The 18692-nt window shown below is 51.7% G+C and overlaps 2 protein-coding genes and 1 long non-coding RNA gene across 7 annotated transcripts in view; 2 read left to right on the top strand and 1 right to left on the bottom strand.

Annotated features, from left to right (window-relative positions):
- Positions 5202 to 11126, top strand: LOC110405473 (sulfate transporter-like). Of its 3 annotated transcripts, XM_021410798.1 has the most exons (4): positions 5202 to 6072; positions 6942 to 7569; positions 8400 to 10000; positions 10087 to 11126. In XM_021410798.1, exons 1-3 carry the CDS (start codon positions 6044 to 6046, stop codon positions 9990 to 9992), a joined length of 2250 nt encoding a protein of 749 aa, XP_021266473.1. In that variant the 5' UTR covers positions 5202 to 6043; the 3' UTR covers positions 9993 to 10000; positions 10087 to 11126. The 3 variants fall into 3 exon arrangements, with proteins under 3 accessions (XP_021266473.1, XP_021266472.1, XP_021266474.1); XM_021410797.1 differs by having other exon boundaries at positions 8400 to 11126; XM_021410799.1 differs by having other exon boundaries at positions 5202 to 6217; positions 8400 to 11126.
- LOC110405270 lies at positions 14707 to 18171 on the bottom strand. The gene is made up of 2 exons (XR_002442776.1): positions 16381 to 18171; positions 14707 to 16262 (listed from the first exon to the last, which is right to left on the bottom strand). It is a non-coding gene; the product is annotated as an uncharacterized LOC110405270 (long non-coding RNA).
- HTR4 (5-hydroxytryptamine receptor 4) overlaps positions 18265 to 18692 on the top strand; it is a 103553-nt gene continuing 103125 nt past the window's right edge. For 2 of the 3 annotated variants that reach the window (XM_021410444.1, XM_021410446.1), the window contains exon 1: positions 18265 to 18404. The gene's annotated coding sequence lies outside the window, so the exon portion shown is untranslated. The remainder of the gene's footprint in view (positions 18405 to 18692) is intronic. The other variant, XM_021410445.1, reaches the window with a different exon arrangement.

The raw sequence follows: 18692 nt of genomic DNA, 5'->3' as shown, positions 1-18692 counted from the left end.
TAAACTAGAGCGTGAACTTTCTCTGTGCTGTGTTTGGTACATGTAAGCACACATGGAAGTTCCCTGCCAATGTAGGATAAAGGTATTAACAATACATGGACGGTGGCTGGCTTTCACCTTCTATCTTGGGTGCCCTGTGCAACTGGCTGCTGCTCTCTTGTGAAGAGACAGGGCTGTAATAAGAAATGCTTGGACTGTCACGCACAATGTTGGGATGAGCAGCACCCTCCTGTGGGCCATGTTTGAATTCCCAAGGTGCAAGAAATGTCAAGTATATGTACTTGCAGCACATGTTATTGCCTATTCAACTGTTTAAAAAAAAAAAAAGCTGCACTGTTTCAGTGTTATTTGGTTGAACTGGTTATGTGACTTGGTAAGGTCATGGTCAGTAAGAGGGCAAAAATAGACCAGTGCTGAGTGCAGTTCTGGGCAGTTACTGTGAGCTTTATATAGGTATACACACCCTTGTGTTATACAAAGAATTTTCTTGATCCAGCTTTTACCTGAGGACACCTTTCACCTTAGGATACCTCAGAGCACATGCTGTGATTTTTTTTTTTGTGTGTGTGTTGGTGCCAGGAGTGGTAGGAGCATTCAGCTTCAGGTGATGCCGGTGGGAGCTTTCTGTTCTCTTGAGAGGTGTAAGATTTTTAGCAGAGTGACTGATGCCTGCTGGTACAGAGCCAAGGTGAGGGGCTTCAGTCAGCAGCACCTATTGCTAGTGTTCCTTAAGGCTGTATGTTACTTGCAGACAGCAGTAGTTGTCTCTGTATGTGTTCCACACAAGCCCCCTGCTCCACACATCTGTTAAACATCAGAATATCCCAAACTGGAAGGGCCCCATAAGGATTAGTGAGTCCAGCTCCTAGTTCCACACAGGACCACCCATAATTCAAACCTTGTGTCTGAACAACTTGGGGCCATGCCTGCTGCCCTATGGGGCAGAAGCTCTCCCTAACCTCCCCTGATACAGCTCCATGCAGCTCCCTTGGGCCCTATTGCTGTCCCAGAGAGCAGAGCTCAGAGTTGCCCTCTGCTCCCTGTGAGGAGCTGCAGCTGCCATGAGGCCTCCCCTCAGCCTGCTCTGCTCTGGGCTGAACAAACCCTGTCCCCATCTTTGTAGCCCTCCTTTGGATGCTCTCTAGCTGTGAGCCAGCCAGTGGGGCAAGTGGCATCCCACCATCGTGGCCTCAGAAGTGTGGGGGGTTTGCAGGTAGAAGAAACAAACCAGGCCTGGAGCAAAGCCAAGCAGCCTGGGCTGAGTGCCAATTTAGTATGAAATAGTCATGTCTCCCTGGCTTATTTCATAGTACTTATCTGTAATCAATTTAATCAGTTTACAGAGCCATTATGGAGTTTTCAATTATTAGCTGTATAATTTAGAGAAGAGTCATTAGCACAAGACATCTGTCATGCAGGAAAAAGCGTGGGAACAGCAACAAACTGTGGTGAAGTTAGCAAGGAATTACTTTCATCCTCCTTATACAAGTGGGGAACGCTCCCTAAATCCTCAAGCTGACATACTGTGACATGCTGGGATTTTCCATGTTTTACAAGCAGGTAAAGGATAAAACCAGCCTGTGGTGTCCCCAGTAGTGGGGCAGTTGGTGCCTGGTGTTTGCATCTGTGGCCAAAGATGCTCTTCCACATCCAGTTAGATTGCTATCCCTACACAGAATCCCTTTCCAAGGGATGTTCCATCCCACATCTTCCAAAATATACTTAAAAAAAAAAACAACATTATTTGCATGTCTGTCTTCATGGATTGTTGCTGGGAAGGAGCAGTACTTTGAATGGATGCTTCTTATTGTTGTTTATTTGTGGGGTCCTTGGTCTCTCTCAAACTTAAGAGTGGAGTGACTGCATTAATGTGTGCAGTTGAAGGGTGAGTGACACTTCTTGCCCCACAATGTTTATGTTTGAAGAGAACTTCTGTTTTTGCCTCGCAGGCTCTGCTGTGACCCCTGCACATTATCATAAACTGAAAAACAACAGGAGGCTGCAAAAACTGTTTTATTTTCTGGGACGACCTAGTGTACTGCTTACAGATTCTCTGGTGTTATCTCTTTCAAAACTGTGAATTTGAAGAAACCATAGGACAGGTTCTGATGATTATTGTCCTTGAGTGCCTTTTAAAATTTTGCCGTGTCCCAGCAATGGGACTGATTCTGGGCTTGTTTCCTTTTTCTTGGTTTTCCCTTTAAAAAAAAAATGGAGTTTTGCGTATGTCTGCATCTTGAAAATTCATTTCCAAGGGGAACTGAACCAGCAGCCATCTGAAAAGACAGTAAAGTCCCAAATGTGAAGGGAAAGAAAAGCACTTCTCTTAGATACCGGACACCATTGCTTGGATTGTTTGCTGTATTTTATTAAAGTGGCTTGTGATCTTGGGACACGCAGAGCTTGAGATACATCCATGTACTAAGGCAGACTGATCTTGACTCCATAAATTGACACTTTGGACACTACTTGAAAAGCTTCCAGGAGCCAAATAGCCATAAACGTATTCACATGCCTAAAAACATTAAAAAAAAAATCCTTGCATAATGCAGTTAGCTCTGTTTAAAAGAAAACAACTGTATTGCCTAAGATGTGGCTATTCCTGCTAAACACAAACAATGCATTGACACAGCAGCAGAGAAATGAACTCACTATGTTTACCCATTGCAAGGTGCCTGGGTAACAAGCGTGTACCTAGCCAATTTTGTGATATTTTTCTATTTCCAGATAGAAACCATCTGGAATTATAGAATTGGTTGAGTTGTAAAGGACCACTAAAGATCATCTAGTCCAACTCCCTTGCAATGAACAGGGATATCTACAGCTCAGTCAGGCTGTTCAGAGCCCTGTCCAACCTGACCTTGGATGTCTCCAAGGACAGGGCATCCACCACCTCCCTGGGCAACCTGTGTCAGTGCCTCACCTTCCTTACTGTAAAACACTTCTTCCTTACTTCCAGTCTAAATCTCCCCTATTTTAGTTTGAAACCATTTCCCACAACAGACCCTGCTGAAGACTCTGTTCCCTTCTTTCTTACAGCCCACTTTTAGGTACTGAAAGTCTGGTCTCTCTCTCTTCTCCAGGCTGAACAGCTCCATCTCTCATCCTGTTCTCACAGGGGATATGTGCCATCATTTGGATCATTTTTGTGGCCCTCTGGACATGCTCTAACAGGTCCATGTCTCTCCTGTACTGAGGACTCCACATCTGGATGTAGTGCTCCAGGTGAGGCCTCACCAGCACAGAGTAGAGGGGCTGGATCACCTCCCTTGCTCTGCTGACCCTGCTTATTTTAATGCAGCCCAGAATACTGTTGGCTCTTTGAGGGCACATTGTTGGCTCGTGTCCAGTTTACCATCCACCAACCCACTGTATGAATGAAATAACTCTCTGCTGCAGCTCCACTGTACCTGGAGCTTGGGTTTCCACTCTTCTGGTTCTAGCTGTTTGCAGTGGTATTGAACAGGCTGTTGTTATGTTGCTCAAATACCACGCTGCAACTGAAAATTTTGAATTTGGAATGTTTTTGCTTGGCTTAAAAACAGAGGATGCCATATTACTGGCAGGCCAAGTCCTGCCTACATTTGCACTGTTCAAGCTAATAGTCACCATCTGTCCAACCCAACCTTTCCCACAGTGGAGTTTAACAGGTGCGTTTATGGTGGCAATAAAGATCAACCCGTGAATATGCATTTGAAAACAAACTATTTCAGATGTTTAGCTGTAGTGACCTTGCATTTGGAAGGCTTTGTGTCCTCTGCCAGCTGAAGGTTACCTGTTGTGGATATATTTTTAAGCTTCTCTGTTACACATTTTCTAGAGTAAATGTGAAATGTTTCCAGTTTCTGCCCTTAATTCACCTCATGCAGAAAAAGCGATTTTAGAAATATATGCAGCGTTCAGTGTAACCAAGTGTGTTCTTACATCCTTTCTGTCAGGATGGAGAGTATAAAAAGGCCTCTCCTCAGTGCCCACTGACAGAAGGACTAAGGAGAAGCTGCTCTTGCTTGAAGGCCCTCCATTCCAGAGAGGCCATCGCAGAGAACCGAACCCCATGGGAAAGCCTGCTGGGACAAGGAGCTCAGGAATGTAATTGCATGGAAAGTATGGAATATTTTAAAGTTGTGTATACAGAAGGAATTGGGAATTTGCATGCAAGAAAGGGCAAGATACACAGAGAAGGCTTCAGACAACTAAAAAATCACAAAGGATGGTGGGGGAAGAATAGAGACTGAAGGAATGGAAAAAAGAACTACACACTGAAGGTTATGCCTGCGAGAATCGAAAGAATATGGATAAATCAAGACTTATAAACCAGTGGCAAGAGGTAAAGGAAATCATGTACAACCCTTTTATTTGTTGTAAGTGGAACATGAAGAAGTGCCATGCAGTGAGGACAGGGTTGAGGTTAAAGGCAGCCTAGATATTCTCACAAGAGGAGAACGTACCTTGTCCCATTTTCATGGTGGGTAGTAATGCTGAAAAGACTGATGAGATCAGAGCTCCTTGTCCTAAATAAGATGAAAAAAATCAAAGGATGGATTGTACTTAGATGTGTTTCATCCCAGCAAATAAGCCAACTTTAGAGATGAACCTGGCCAGTTCTTCAGTGACTGGATTTCAAGATGAAGGAATCATACAAAAGATGGAGATTTGGGTCATTTACTAAGCAAGAAGATGGAAAATAAGTGAATAGAGACAAAATCAGATCAAGGTACAAAATGAGCTATAACTAGAAAGGATTATAAAGCATATGAAGGGATCATCTTTTAAGGATTAGAGGAATGAAAAGGCTAAGGCAAGGAATAGTCAACAACTGAAAGAGGAGGGAAGGGAACTATCAACAGATGTATCTGAAAGTACATGAGTTGTGGAGGAATGGCAGAGAAAAAGGAATTAGTAGAAACAGATAAATACATTGAGCAGCTGTCTTCCCTACCATGTCTTCTGCAGGCAGAGTGTGCTGATTTATTTACTTCTAATTACTGAAATACAGTTTTCTACTGATGAGATAAGCATAATTCAGGATGCTGGTCTTTCTCTCCTCTTCCCTCAGGTCATGTCATAGAATCATTTGAGTTGGAAGGGACCTTTAAAGGCCATCTGGTCCAACTCCATGCAGTGAACAGGGACACCCACAGCTCCATCAGGTGCTCACAGCCCCTCCAGCCTGACCTTGGAGGTCTCCAAGGACAGAGCATCCACCACCTCCCTGGGCACTGTGCCAGTGCTTCACCACCCTTACTGTAAAACGTTTCTTCCTTATATCCAAGCTATATCTCCCCTCTTTTCATTTGAAACCATTTCCCCTTGTCCAATCACAGCAGACCCCGCTGCTGTGGAGTCTGTCCCCTCCTTTCCTGCAGCCCCTCTTTAGATACTGGAATTCTGCTCTCAAGTCTTCTCCAAGCTGAACAGCCCAAGCTGTTCATGAACATGTCTAGCTGCAATCTACCAGTACTACCAAGTCCTTTTTAACAGGGCTGTGCTCAATTCTTTTATCCTCCAGCTTGTATTGATAGCGGAAGTTGCCAGGACCTGGGTGCAAGACCTTGCACTTGGATTTGTAGAACTTCATGAGGTTCACTTGGCACATGGCTTGAGGTGAGACTGCAATGGTGTCTGGTAGGTGCATGCTGGAGGAAAAGAAAAGTTATGCATGTTTCACTGGTGGGTTTTCTTGGAAAAAAAATCATGTCAAGAATAGATGAAGATCTGAGCAGAGAAGCCCAGTGGGACTTGGGCCTCAGGGAGGGGCAGTGCCATAGCACACGTAGGAAGATTTCTGTGCATTGCTCCCCTTGTTTAGCCAACACATCCCCAGATACCAGCAATACTGTTATCTGGCAGAAGCACTTCTCCAAACTCCTTCAATCATTCTTAATGACCAGAACAAGTTTTCATCAAAAATAGTCATCCAGAATGATGTTTGTTTTCAAAATATAGCTCTGTTTGGCTGGCTGCACCGTCTTCATCAGCTCAAGTGAGATAAAAGGGCCTATTGCTTGGCAGAAAAATTCAGTTTTCTCAAGAGAAACAGCGCATGCTCCAGAAGGAAGGCAAAGGAAACAGGTTTGCAGTTGTTTGGCTTGTGCTTTCTCTGTTCAGTGTGTGCTGTGAGGTGGAAAGACAGGTCTGACAGCAGGTGAGCAGCTCCACGTGGCTTCTGAGGGACCCTAGGAGAACTCCCCATGTCCCGTGGCTCCTGCAGCCAAAGGTAAGAGACTTGGGTCAGGAATTGAACCTGTAGGGCAGAAGAATGGGATTTCTCATTATCCCGGTTCTGTTTCCCAAACTGGAGCCAGGACTGCACTCAGGAGAACCTTTCTCTATGTGTCTGCATTCCTTTCTGATGAAAGGTATGTTTTGTTGCAACTGCTTTTTGACTGAGAAAGTTGGAATAGATTTGGGAAGTATATACTTAATCAGATTGAGAAAGTTGCTTACTTTCATTTTGCAGATACCAGTCCCTGTGATGGGCTCATTTGATGCAAGCCAGCAATGTAATTTAAAATGTCAAAATGTTAAAGGAAAAATTATTTTGCAAATAACTTCCCCTACCTGTGTGCTGCATTCCTAAAACATCACTTGGAAGATTTTAAGATTTTCAAACTAGATTTTAAATGGAAGTGTCATCAAGAAGGGCAAGGTTGGCTGATCTTAAGCTGCTCTGCTGTCCCACTAGTAAAGAGCACAAGAGTCTCTGTACTCTCTCTAATGGGGACATCTGTGTCAGTATGAATACGATGCAAACCATGGCTTCAGGTTTGTGCTTGACTGGTTCCATAACTGATTACACGTGGCACCACAAGAAGGTGCTTTTCTGTTTGGTTTGTCTGTTATTTTCCTTTATTAATCCATACAATCTGCATGAGCCCTGGAGCTAAGGATGTTATACACATGAATGCAACTTTTCATGTCATACCTGCTCTCCTGCTTAGCTTTCCTGGGGCAATGGAGGACACGTCAAGCCAGACATCAAGACAGAGCAAAGACGTACGGAGCTCCCTAACACCAGAAGAGCCTCCTGTCAACTTAACACACATCAAGTTGGAGGAGAATGAGCCCATAGACTTTAAGACCAAGGATTTCATCCTGAAAAAAGCCAGAGAGGTCTGCAAATGCAATCGTCAAACTGTCATCACCTTCTTCTGCCAGCTGTTACCAGTGCTAGACTGGCTTCCCCGTTATAATGTCAAGACGCAGTTGCTTGGGGATGTCATATCTGGGCTCCTGGTGGGGATAGTTGCCATCCCTCAGTCCATCTCATACTCCCTGTTAGCCAACCAGGATCCCATCTATGGAATCTACACAAACTTCTTCTGCAGTATCATCTACGTCGTTATGGCCACATCACGCCACAACTTTGTGGGATCCTTTGGTGTCCTTTGCCTGATGATTGGGCAGTCTGTGAATCGGCACCTCCAGCTAGCAGGGTATGATGACAATGCTGGCTCTCTGCTGGTGGGCAATGCCACCTCCTCCAGTAACGGCACGGGTACCTGCGACAGGAGCTGCTATGCCATCACTGTGGCCCTTTCCTTGAGCTTTCTGGTCGGTCTTTACCAGGTACAAATTTTCTATTGTGCTGTTTCCACTCTGTCCTTTCCCTGCTAGGAACTTCTCTGTGCTTAACAACTCTAAGCTCCAGTCTCACTTCAGACTTAAAAATCATGGGATAGCTTTCCTAAATGTGAGTAGACCCCGACACCTTTAGCCAGCTGCAGTGAATTGAAAACCCCAAACATAGCTGAATTTAAGGTTTTGCTTCCCCCATGTGATGGGTCCTTGAATGTGTCTGGAACATGCTTAGGATCAAACACAGTAAGGGAAATAAAGGGAACTGCAAGCCACCTTCCCATCACCTTGGTCCTGGACCTGAGCTGACTGCTGTGCAGGTCAGGAGCAGTCAGGGCAAACAAGAACAGCCCTCGCAGACCCTGCCATCAGCAGGGGCTCCGTTAAAGGCCCTGCTTTTCACCATGGCTTGGGCCTGGCTGTTAGTAGACAACTTCAGGTCCTCTCACTGGAATGACTAAAATCACTACATCACACTATTTCTGTGCCACTGAGAGATGCCAGCAGCTGCTTTGATCTGGCTGCTCTCTGGACTTTCAGCGTTAACTATGCACCCTTATTGCTTGAAAGGACACAGCAATGGGGATCTTGTAGGCTTTTTTGTACGGCCTCCCTAGCCACAAACAAGTCTTCTGGGTAGCAGCCTTCAGTTTTCAGTACCCCACTTTAACTACTTAAGACAAAAACCTGGGTTTTACACTGAATGCTCAGCAGATAGAATAGCTAGATATGCTGAAGTGGAAGCAAACTGACATAAACTGCCAGTCACCTCTTCCAGCCCTTCTCATTGATGCTAATGATATGCCTGACTTGCTTTTCAGATCCTGCTGGGGGTTTTACAGCTGGGCTTTGTGGCTGTCTACCTGTCAGAACCTCTCCTCAGTGGCTTTGTGGCCGGCTCCAGCCTCACCATCATCACCTCCCAGATGAAGTACCTCCTTGGGCTGAGTATTCCCCGTCACGAAGGGGTGGGGTCCTTCATCCTGACGTGGGTGGACCTTTTCAGGTACATCCAGAACACCAATATATGTGACCTGGTCACCAGCCTGGTTGCCTTGGCCGTCATAATACCTGTCAAAATGATCAATGATCGGTACAAGGACAAGATGAGGGCCCCGTTCCCCGTAGAGCTGCTTGTGGTCATCATAGACACAGTAGTATCATACTACTTTAACTTCGAAGAGCGATACAAGTCTTCAGTTTGTGGGGCCATCCCCACCGGTTTCAGGAAACCCACCCTTCCAGATACAAAGCTGTTTTCCAGCCTGGCAATCGATGCTCTGCCCATAGCTATAATTGGCTTTGCTATGACAGTCTCCCTGGCGGAAATCTTTGGCAAAAAGCATGGCTACGCTGTCCGTGCCAACCAAGAGATGATCGCCATTGGCATGTGCAACCTGGTCCCATCTTTCTTCTACTGCTTTGCTAGCTCTGCAGCCTTGACCAAGACTCTGCTGAAGGAGTCCACGGGGACCCAAACGCAGCTCTCTAGCCTCGTCACCTCCCTGGTGCTGCTGCTGGTGTTGCTGTGGATTGCTCCGCTCTTCTACTCCCTGCAAACCGCCATCCTGGGGGTGGTCACCATTGTCAACCTGCGGGGGGGGCTGAGGACATTTCGTGAAACCCCACGCATGTGGCAGCTCAGCAAGCTGGACACGGTGGTGTGGTGGACAACCATGCTGGCCTCCACGCTGATCACCACGGAGATTGGGCTCCTCGTGGGCGTCTGCTTTGCTCTGCTCTGCGTCATCTTCCGCACGCAGAGACCCAGGGCGGCGCTCCTGGGCAAGGTCAGCAACACGGAAATCTATGAGGACCAGTCTGCTTACAAGCAGCTCAGCAGTATTGCCAACATCAAAATCTTCCGCTTCGAGTCGTCCCTTTACTATGCCAACAAAGACTATTTCAAGACTGTTCTCTACAGGAAAACCGGGGTGAATCCTGTCCTGCTGGCTGCCAGGCATCAAAGGGTGGAGACCCAGGCAAAAGCAGACACAGGCAACAGGAAGAGCATTTTTAACACCGTGTTTCGTTGCCTGAAACCTGCCAAGAAAAGAGTGGAGAAATCACCCGCAGACGTCTGCCTGCCCTCCCTGGATATGCACACTTTAATCATTGACTGCGGGGCTATGCAGTTCATAGATACCGCGGGTCTCTCCGTGCTGAAGGAGACGCACCGTGACTACCAGGAGCTCGGCGTGCAGGTGCTCCTGGCCAACTGCAACCCCCTCCTCCGCCGCCGGCTGCGGGACGGGGGCTGGGCTGCTGGGGCCCACGGCGGCCAGCTGGCTTTCCACAGCGTGCACCACGCGGTGCAGTTTGCCCAGCAGTGGCACCACGAGCAGCGGGAGAGCAAGGAGAGAAGGGATGCTGCCCTGGACCCCGAGGAACTCAGCGTCCAAGCGTCTCTGTAGAGCTGCGCGTGAGGAATGATTTCTGGTGAGGGTGGGCTTCACGGCAATTTTAAGTTTTCTTTTTTCTATTTTTTTTTTTTTTTTGTGCGAGCAGAGCGTTGAAAAAGGCTTTAATGAACTGCAAGCAGCAGGCACGGGCTAAACGGACAGGGGAAGCGTGGATTTCAAGGCAGATCGTCAATCATCTGGGAGGCATTTCAAGGTCAGCCGCGTCAGTAAAGAGCCTGGGTGCCTTCCCCTCTGCGGAAAGGGCTGCGCCAGCGAGAGGCGGCACCCAGCGCCATGGAGCCCCGCTTCCCCGAGTGCCCCCCGCGCCTCCCCCGCTCGCTGCTGCCGCCGCTGCTCCCGTTCCGGACTCGCGTGGCCGCTGGGGGGCGCGCTTGAGCCGCACCGGCCCGGGAGCGGGGCGGGCTGCGCTGCTGTCCGTGAGCGGCACGGGGTCGATGCAGGGGAAAGGGAAGGAGTTTGGATTCCTAAAAGAGAGCTGAATGTGGAGCAGTCCTGAGCTTCCCGTTGTTCTCAGAGGTACAGAAAAACCCTCCAAAACAATAACTGTTCTCCAACCTTGCACCAAGGAAACATCGCTCTACTTGCTTAGGAGTGTTCCCAAATGCATTGGAGCTTGTTATGGGGAGTTTCCTTCTGTGTGCAGCTCCAGTGCTCAGACAGAATAAAACAGGAATGTGAGCATGCAAGAATCCTCTCCGGGCGTGCTCTCAAAAATTGCGCTGTAGAGAAATCCACGTCCCGTGGCTCACGTGCTCCCCAACCAAACCATGACCAAGAACGAGCACAGCCCTCACTGCTTCATGCACTGCCCTGCGTTCCTTTGTGCCACCTTTATTTTGGATTGTCCTTCCCTTCCCCTATGTCTGCTCTGAGTCAATGTGGGGAACAGATTGCGGAGGCTGAGTTATTTTCCAAATGCCCCAGGTGGAGAGCATAACAGTCTCTCACTGGCTACAAAACAAACACAATGGAGAACAGGATGGGATAGGATAGGATCGTTTGAGTTGGGAGGGACCTTTAAAGGCCATCTGGTCCAACTCCATGCAGTGAACAGGGACACCCACAGCTCCATCAGGTGCTCACAGCCCCTCCAGCCTGACCTTGGAGGTCCCCCAGGACAGAGCATCCACCACCTCCCTGGGCACTGTGCCAGTGCTTCACCACCCTTATTGTAAAACATTGCTTCCTTATATCCAATCTAAATCTCCCCTCTTTTCATTTGAAACCATTTCCCCTTGTCCAATCACAGCAAACCCCGCTAAGGAGTCTGTCCCCTCCTTTCCTACAGCCCCCCTTTAGATACTGAAAGGTCTCCCCAAAGCCAGCAACAGCAAAACACTTCCCTTAAAAACAAACACGTTTCAGAAAACTGCAGGGAGTTTGTTCAGTAACAGCCCTTGCTCCATCTGCAAATCCACTGTACGTGCTGCATGCTTAATACGGGACTATTCCCTTGGCCATGTCTAGGAAAATCCAGCTCTGACAGCTCCTTGGAGGCCCAGCAGTAGAGGCTTGTAAATAAAGTGCATGGGAAAGGAAACCTGCTGGCTCTGCTCAGGAGAATATCTTCTTGTGGTCAAAAGACTCCTTCAGATCAGCTAGGAGCAGGGTACACCCAGCTGCCTGCTGGAGCCAGCCTGGAAGTGTCAGGTGAACCCAGACCTTGCAGGGCTGACTGCTCAGCGTGGGGTGTGGGTGTGAGCGGGGTGCAGCTCTCAGGGCTGGGGCAGCTCAGCAGGGTCCTTGCAGGCTGCCGGGACGTGAGGCAACTCCCAGGGAGGTTGCATCAGCCGTGGAGAGTGGGTAACGGGCAGCTCTGTGAGCAGAAGTGGCAGAGAGTCTGCAGAGAGAAGCCTTGTGACTTTGACTTTGCTTCCTCTTTGGGGCAGCAGAGCCATTGTTTTCCTTGAAATCCCATTTATGAGGGAAATTAAATTGTTTTATTTAGGCTTTATATGCGTTTATGATCTCAACGGGTCGAATAAAGCCACAGGAGGAAGTAAAATGGGTGCTGATAACTTCTGGGCTCCGCCTGCTGCGAGATAGCACAGGCAAGGTTCCGTGGGAGCAGGGATTCCCAGCGCCCGCTGCAATGGGGAAGCGCGGTGTGCAGGCACAGGGGAGCTGTGAACGTGCCAAAGCACTGCTATCACGGGGATGGTTGCCACTTTCCTATCAGTTCCTATGAAGAGGCCCTGAGTTGTAAACGATACCGAGGAGACAGGGCACAAACAGTACAGTCCAAGGGTAGCCCATCATCAGCGGTGCGGGAAATCAGGCTGCACCTGGGCCCTTATCCACTGGGGCCATGCGGGGGGAGGCACCCACCCGGTGGGACCGCGCCACCCGGACACCTCATGTCCCTTCCTGCAGCGCTGCCAGGCACCGCGGAAATGCCACACGATGAAAGCAAATGCTATCTCCCCCAGCAACCAGCTCACCTGTTCTCATCCTTCTCTCTCTGCCCCCTGCCTTGCTGAGATCTATAAATACTCCAAGAGTGTGATAAATAGAGGATTGCTGCGCAGGCTTTGTCAGCTGCGGCTGGAGCTGACTGTGCAGCTGTTAATTATGCCGCAGCAGCAGCTGGACAGGTTTGAATCCTTTTGATGCTTCAAAATGCTCCCTCTGGGGAAGTCGAAGGAATAAAGGTTGTCGTGGCTGATTGGCGTTTGCTTCACCTTCTAGAAAGCATATGGGATTGCTGCTCCTGCCCCTGTTCCTGGAAACACACCCTTGTCTAACCCTAGGAGTTGCTCCTGTGACAAAACAGCGTGCTCCCAGCACAGGCATAGTGTTTACCCGGGCAGACCTTCCCAGGCAGGGAAGGAAAATCAATGAGCTGCAGGTGGTGGCACTGGGTCTCCTAAAAAGAAAAAAACAAACAAATGAAAAACAAACAAATACACATCAAAACTTCACTGGAGGCAGCTGGTGCAGGGGGAGTCCCTGGGCAGGGGCTGGGGCTGGGGCTCCCTAAGCCAGCTGTGGGCTCAGTCAGTGGCTCTGATGGCAGAAGAAGGAAGGGATCTCTGTCCGATGGCTGAGAAGGGGTTTCTGATGTGGCTTTTCCACAATTGTGAATGTTTTAAAGAAGGGTTTAAACAGAGGGTGGTGTGCACTCCTCTCAGTGGAAGAATTCAGAAGCTGACGTGATCGTGTCAGAGCAAAGCCTTTCTCCTGAGAAACCCAGGTGGGAACACAGCAAGGCCAATTGGCGAGGCAGAGCAGCGAGCCCTAGCCGTGCGGGGACAGGTCTCCTTCGGGTTAGACCTAAATTAGGGACTGCGGGGGCCGCTCCTTGTCCCGGGCTCCAGCTCTGGCATCCCCCTGCATTGCCACAGGCAGCTGCACACAGGTGCGATCACATCTTCTGCATCCCCTGCCCAGGGAGGAGCTGGGTGCCCCGTCCCTGCAGGCACACACAGGTGGGACGGGGCTGTGAGCCCCCGATGGAGCTGTGGGTACCCCTGTTCGTTGCAGGGGGTTGGACCAGGTGCCCTTTAGTGGCCCCTTCCAGCTCAAACGGTTCTCTGATTCTGCAACTACGCACCCCACGCTGGGTACTTTCCCGAGCTCTCAACAAGCATTTGCCTGGATAAATTAGCAGCGGAGAGGAGCAGCTACAAACTGGGAGATAGCCACCGATGCGTGCGTCGACTTTTCACCCCCTGACTGAGGCTACGGAGAAGTAAACGGCAGCGGCAGCGCTCCTCGCTCCCGGCGGGCCCGGCCCGCTGCAGCCGGCAGAGCTCCGCCCTCGGGCCGCGCGCCGCAGGTGCCGCTTTGCCGCTAGGGGGCGCCACCGGCCCAGCCGCAGCGCCACGCTCAGTGCCCCGCGCCCCGCCTGCCCCGCTCCGATCCCGGCTGTGCCGCCCCAGAGCCGCGGCGCCTGGGCCCCGTGCTGCTGCGGTGCTTCACAGAGCTGTGGCTGCAGCACAGGCATTCACTGCTTTCTGCCCCTTTTTCTCCTTCCTTTGTTCACCCTCCCCCCCCTCTTTTTCCCCTTGGAGTTCTTCATTCATGCAAGTAACTCGCTTGAAAGCTTCAGAGAGGACGCCTAGCAGCTGCTGCTGGTGCACTTCACCCCAGTGCCCACCTGCTTTGCTCTGTGCTTCACGCGTCTGCTGTGCTGCGGAGGATGCAGGCCGAATTTCCCCGAGCACTCTGCCGCACTTGGGTGGGCACTGGCTGTAACCATCACTGCCCAAGCGTGCGACTGCCAGCACGGGCTGGCACACCATCTGCGGGCTCCCGTCTGCTCTCCTGTCTTTGGACAGCTCTGGATGCAGAACCATCCTGCAGTTTTTCTTCTTAATGTTAAGGTTTTTATGGGGAGTGATCGGTCAGGAAGAACATTGTTCCACTAAGCAAGGAGAGGACTTAGCTAATGGGTTCTCCATCCCCACAAATAGCTTGGGATTCCCTTCCTGGGTGCAGCGGGCACCCCGGTGCCAGTGGGGCAGCACTGGGAACCTCTCACTGCTGAGTGTGGGTACCAGCGGTGGGGCCAGAGCTGACCTGAGGGGTTCCAAAGGCCGAGCAGCCCCCCAGCACCACTGCACAGCTCGTGCAGTGCCATGAGCTAGGCAGGGAAAACTGGGTGGGAATAGCTACAGTGACAGCCTGAGGATTCCAGCATGGACTGGAGGGTGAGGACTCCCAAAACCCAAAGAATGGGATGGAAAAAATCACTCTCCTGGAGTAATTTTGTTTGCATTTTAATAGTAGAATTGCTAACAAGAGGAGTCGTCTAACTGCTGCCATGGAAACAGCAGCCTTCATCCCTCGTGCGGTGCAGCCATCTGCAGCAGAGCAACCCTGGGCTGCACGAGTGAATGGAGCCAGGGGCTCGTGGCCGGCCGGGGCAAGAGGCACAGGAGCACAGCAGGACCTTCATCCCTCCGAGTGATGTGACATACCTGTACCTGCAAGTGGGGTTGGCACCGTCTGCCTGGAGAAGAGCGGCCATGCAAACCCAGTACGGTTCAAATGGGTTTTGGGTTTGCAGCGGCTGCATCACTTTGGTTCAGAGCTCAGTGGATATTGATGCTGCCAGCTCCAAGCTCACGTGAGCACTGTGAAGTCCAGCAGGGAGAGGTTGGAGCGTGCAAGAAGTGCTCTGAGAGGAAGCAGCTGAGCGCTGCCCCGCGGAGCACCTGCACCTCTGGTTGGCTCGGATGTGCCGTGCTGAACCACTTGGTTTGCACAAAGTTATTCATGTATGAACTGCAGCATTGAGCACCCGGCTTTGGCAGGTTGAGCCTCATGGATCCCGTTACCTCCTTCAATCCTGCCACGTGTGCATTGGCATGCATGGAACCCCGTGTCCCGTCCTGCCCTGAGGGGTAAAATGACTTGGGTTTACTCCATCTCCAAAAATATGTAATAAAGGAGGAAAAATAAATTTGGAGGGGCTGGTGGGCATCCTGAGTGCCGAAGAGGTAGAATTAATACTATCAGTAATCCATGATGAGTGATTCACTTGGCTTTCATTCGCAGTCACATGCAGTTATCCCTATTCACATGGAGCAGCAATGCACGCAGCCCCTGTGCAGATCCAGCAGCAACCAGCGAGGGTTCCAGGCCTGTGGGGTCCATGGAGACGAGTGGGAGGGGTGAGCTCTGCCTCCTGCCCCCCCTGCAGCCTTCCCCCAGCTCACGGAATCACGGAACCACAGAATCATGGAATGGTTTGGGTTGGAAGGGATCTTAACTATCATCACATGCCCACGGCTGCTCCGACCAAGAGTGCCTGATTTGTCAGCTGTCATTTCACCCTCCCTTGTCCTCACCTTCCTGATAGATTGTTCAGCAGCTTCCAGCTCATGGATTGTAAATGCGGAGTTGGTCTCCAAAAAATGACCTCTTGTCAAATAAGAAAGACAGATTTGTTCCCTGTTATCAGACCTGTTTAATATTCCACCTTGCACAACTGGAACCGGACCCTTGATCTTACACATCTCTAAAGGTAAAAGTCAGACCTGCCTTACTGGACTTTAGATTTATACGTTTATGCCGACTTACGGATAAGGTACAGTGGATAAATCACAGTGCTTGGCAAGCAGCACGATCTCACTCTGCAGCTGCTGGCTTTGTGTACTTACAGGGTTCAGGTTGGCTCCCACCTCCGTGTGCCCCTTCCTTGTGATCCCTTGGGGTTCGGGTGTTTCCCGTCTCACTTCAGGCTGAGCACTGTGACAGTGAGTCCAGGAGCGTGGCTGCATGGAGATGGAGCAGCACGCAGACAGCTCCCTGGTCCTGTAATGAGTAACGTAAAGAAAGGTGACAGCAGCGAGACACGTCTCGAAGGAAGGAGAGCACCACAGCAGCGGGTGCTTTCAGTCAGATGGAGAGCAGAGTGCTCCCAGGGCCTCACCTCCTCGCGGTACTCTCCCTCCCAAGATGTGCTGGGACAGACCCACCCTGGTGTCCTGCTGCCCTGCCAGGACCTTTCGCCTCAGGGCTGGGCACTGCCGGCTGCCCACACTGAGGTGACCCCCACCTGTTTGAAATGGGGAAGAGAAGAAGAAGCCCCTCCCCAGCCCTAGTGCACAGCTGCGTGCTCTGACGGCAGGTATAACCCTCAAAACCTAATTTATTCAGGCTCTCTTTTGAACAAAGACCATCCCACACAATGGGGCGCAGGGGACAGTGCTGCGTTCAAAGCCGTGTGCTCCCAAAGCAGCCCTGCCAAGTGGGTTTTATCCCGCCCTGCCTCCCAGCCGTGCCTGGCAGCGCAGTGGTGCTGTGGAGCAGTGCCGGGGCTGCCGCCGCTCCGCGCTGTGATCCAGTCCCGATGAATCACGCGGCCGCTTGTTTCTCACCTGGATCTTCGGCTTTATTATTGTTACAAAAGGAGAAAAGGAGGAGGGAAGGAGAGAAGAGTAAGCCGCTGCCTTATCGTCCTCTACGATCCTTGCCAATTTTGCTTTTTAAAAATGTAATTAAATTTTTGTACGCATCCCATCCGTGCTGAATCAACCCTTTGATAATCCTGGAGAGCAATTTGCATTAAAAGGAGGTGTGAAGAAGTATGACGGAACCGATGAGAGGGCTGGGGCTCAGCACGGCCTGTTCTCAGGTTCAGAAACACCCAGGGACAGCTGGCTTTGCAGCCCACCCCCCATGGCCCTTCTCAGCCTCAGCCAGCAGCAGAGAGGATCCCAAACTGTCACAGGGTATTTCTTCAGGTTCAAGCCCGCTCAGAGGGTGGTGAGGCACTGGCACTGCTGCCCAGAGCTGTGGGTGCCCCATCCCTGGAGGTGCCCAAGGCCAGGTGGGATGGAACCCTGGGCAGCCTGAGCTGGTGGGGGGCAGCCAGCCCACGGCAGGGGGTGGAACTGGATGGGTTTTAAGGTCCCTTCCAACCCAAGCCATTCTGTGAGTCTGTGACAGGATGTCTGTGAACTTTTCTGTACTCTGTCTCCCAGCCCCATACATTTGGTTTCAGTTTGTGAGCTGTCCGCACCAGCACGGCTGCTTGCGGGGTTCTTAGGGCACAGCGTGGAGCCCGTGCACAAACACAGAGGGAAGAGGGGACCGTGGTGCCGTGCGGAGCCGGAGCTGGAGGGCATCAGCGGTGCTCCCAGCGCGGAGAGCATCCCCCTGAGCCGCCCGGCCCGGCCTCGTGCCTGCACGAGAGCTTTGCGGGCACTGTCCGAGGGAGGATTTGCACTCAGCGCAGCACGCACAAGCCGCGGCGCGCAGCTTGAGATCCGTGTTCCCCCTAAAACGGCCCAATTCAGATCCAGGTGCGGGAGGTGAGCGTGCCTGGAGACGGGGCCGCTCCGATCCCGCTTCTGCGCTCCGTCCGTTTCTGCAGTGGGACCGTGAGGATCCCGATGCGGAGCACCCACCTCTGCCCAGACCGAGTCCCGGGACAGATTCTCACCGCCAAATCTCTCCTAAGGTCAGAAGAGCCGGGTCGACCCCTCCAGTGAGAAACGCGTCACAGCGCTCCGTTTCCCTTCTACGTTTTTCTCCCACAAACCAACCCTCGAAGTCGGCTTGAAAAGCCACGACGCGGCGAAACGAAGCATCTCGGCCGAGCCCGGGCGGGGGGGGGATTTGCCCGACCAAAGCGCTCAGCCACCAACCACGTCGGAAGATGCGCGTCGGGAGAGCGGCCCGGGACGTGCCGGGTGGCTGACCCCGCCCGGGTCGGGGGTTAGCGGCTCCCAACCCCGGGACGGGCGCAACTTTCCACCGCGGGGCCGGGGCTGGGCGGGGCCGGGGCGGGCGTTGTCCGCGGGCGCGGAGCTGCGGGGCGGGGGCAGCGCTGTTCGGCGCTCCCGGGCAGGAGGCGCGCAACCGCCGGCTCCGAACCGCTCCGCTCCGCCGCGATGAGGACGCGAACCGCCCGAGGAGCTGCGGCGTGCGCCGGGCTCCGGCTCGGGAACGGTAAGCAGCGGGGAACCGGGAGCCGGCAGCGAGCGGCGGGGGTCGGCGCGGGGCGGGGGGGTGCGAGCCCGGCGCCGCTCCGTTCCGTCGGTGCGCTGTTGTCGTCCTCTGTTTTATTTACACCGTGTTTCTGCGAGAGCGCACCTGTGCAAAAGCACGTGTCCGTTCGGTTGTGAATGGAAATCGTAGTAATCACGCGTCGGGCGGCTGTGTGCGGGGTGGTGCGGGCGGCTGGAAGCGCTTTGGTGTACGGAGTTGGTGCAGGAGCTGGAGGGGAAGGTCGGTGTG

The sequence above is a fragment of the Numida meleagris genome, chromosome 12 (genome assembly GCF_002078875.1).
Source record: "Numida meleagris isolate 19003 breed g44 Domestic line chromosome 12, NumMel1.0, whole genome shotgun sequence".
NCBI classification, from domain to species: domain Eukaryota; kingdom Metazoa; phylum Chordata; class Aves; order Galliformes; family Numididae; genus Numida; species Numida meleagris.
Note: the sequence above shows the minus strand (reverse complement) of the source record. Positions and strands in the feature narration are given on the sequence as shown.

What these genes read in the sequence shown, in the direction of transcription:
- LOC110405473 (XM_021410798.1), top strand. Translation starts at nt 6,044, where the DNA reads ATGCTCCAGAAGGAAGGCAAAGGAAACAG. An exon ending in AAGGAAGGCAAAGGAAACAG is followed by an intron (nt 6,073 to 6,941) that starts GTTTGCAGTTGT and finishes TCTCCTGCTTAG; the next exon opens with CTTTCCTGGGGCAATGGAGG. An exon ending in TTCTGGTCGGTCTTTACCAG is followed by an intron (nt 7,570 to 8,399) that starts GTACAAATTTTC and finishes CTTGCTTTTCAG; the next exon opens with ATCCTGCTGGGGGTTTTACA.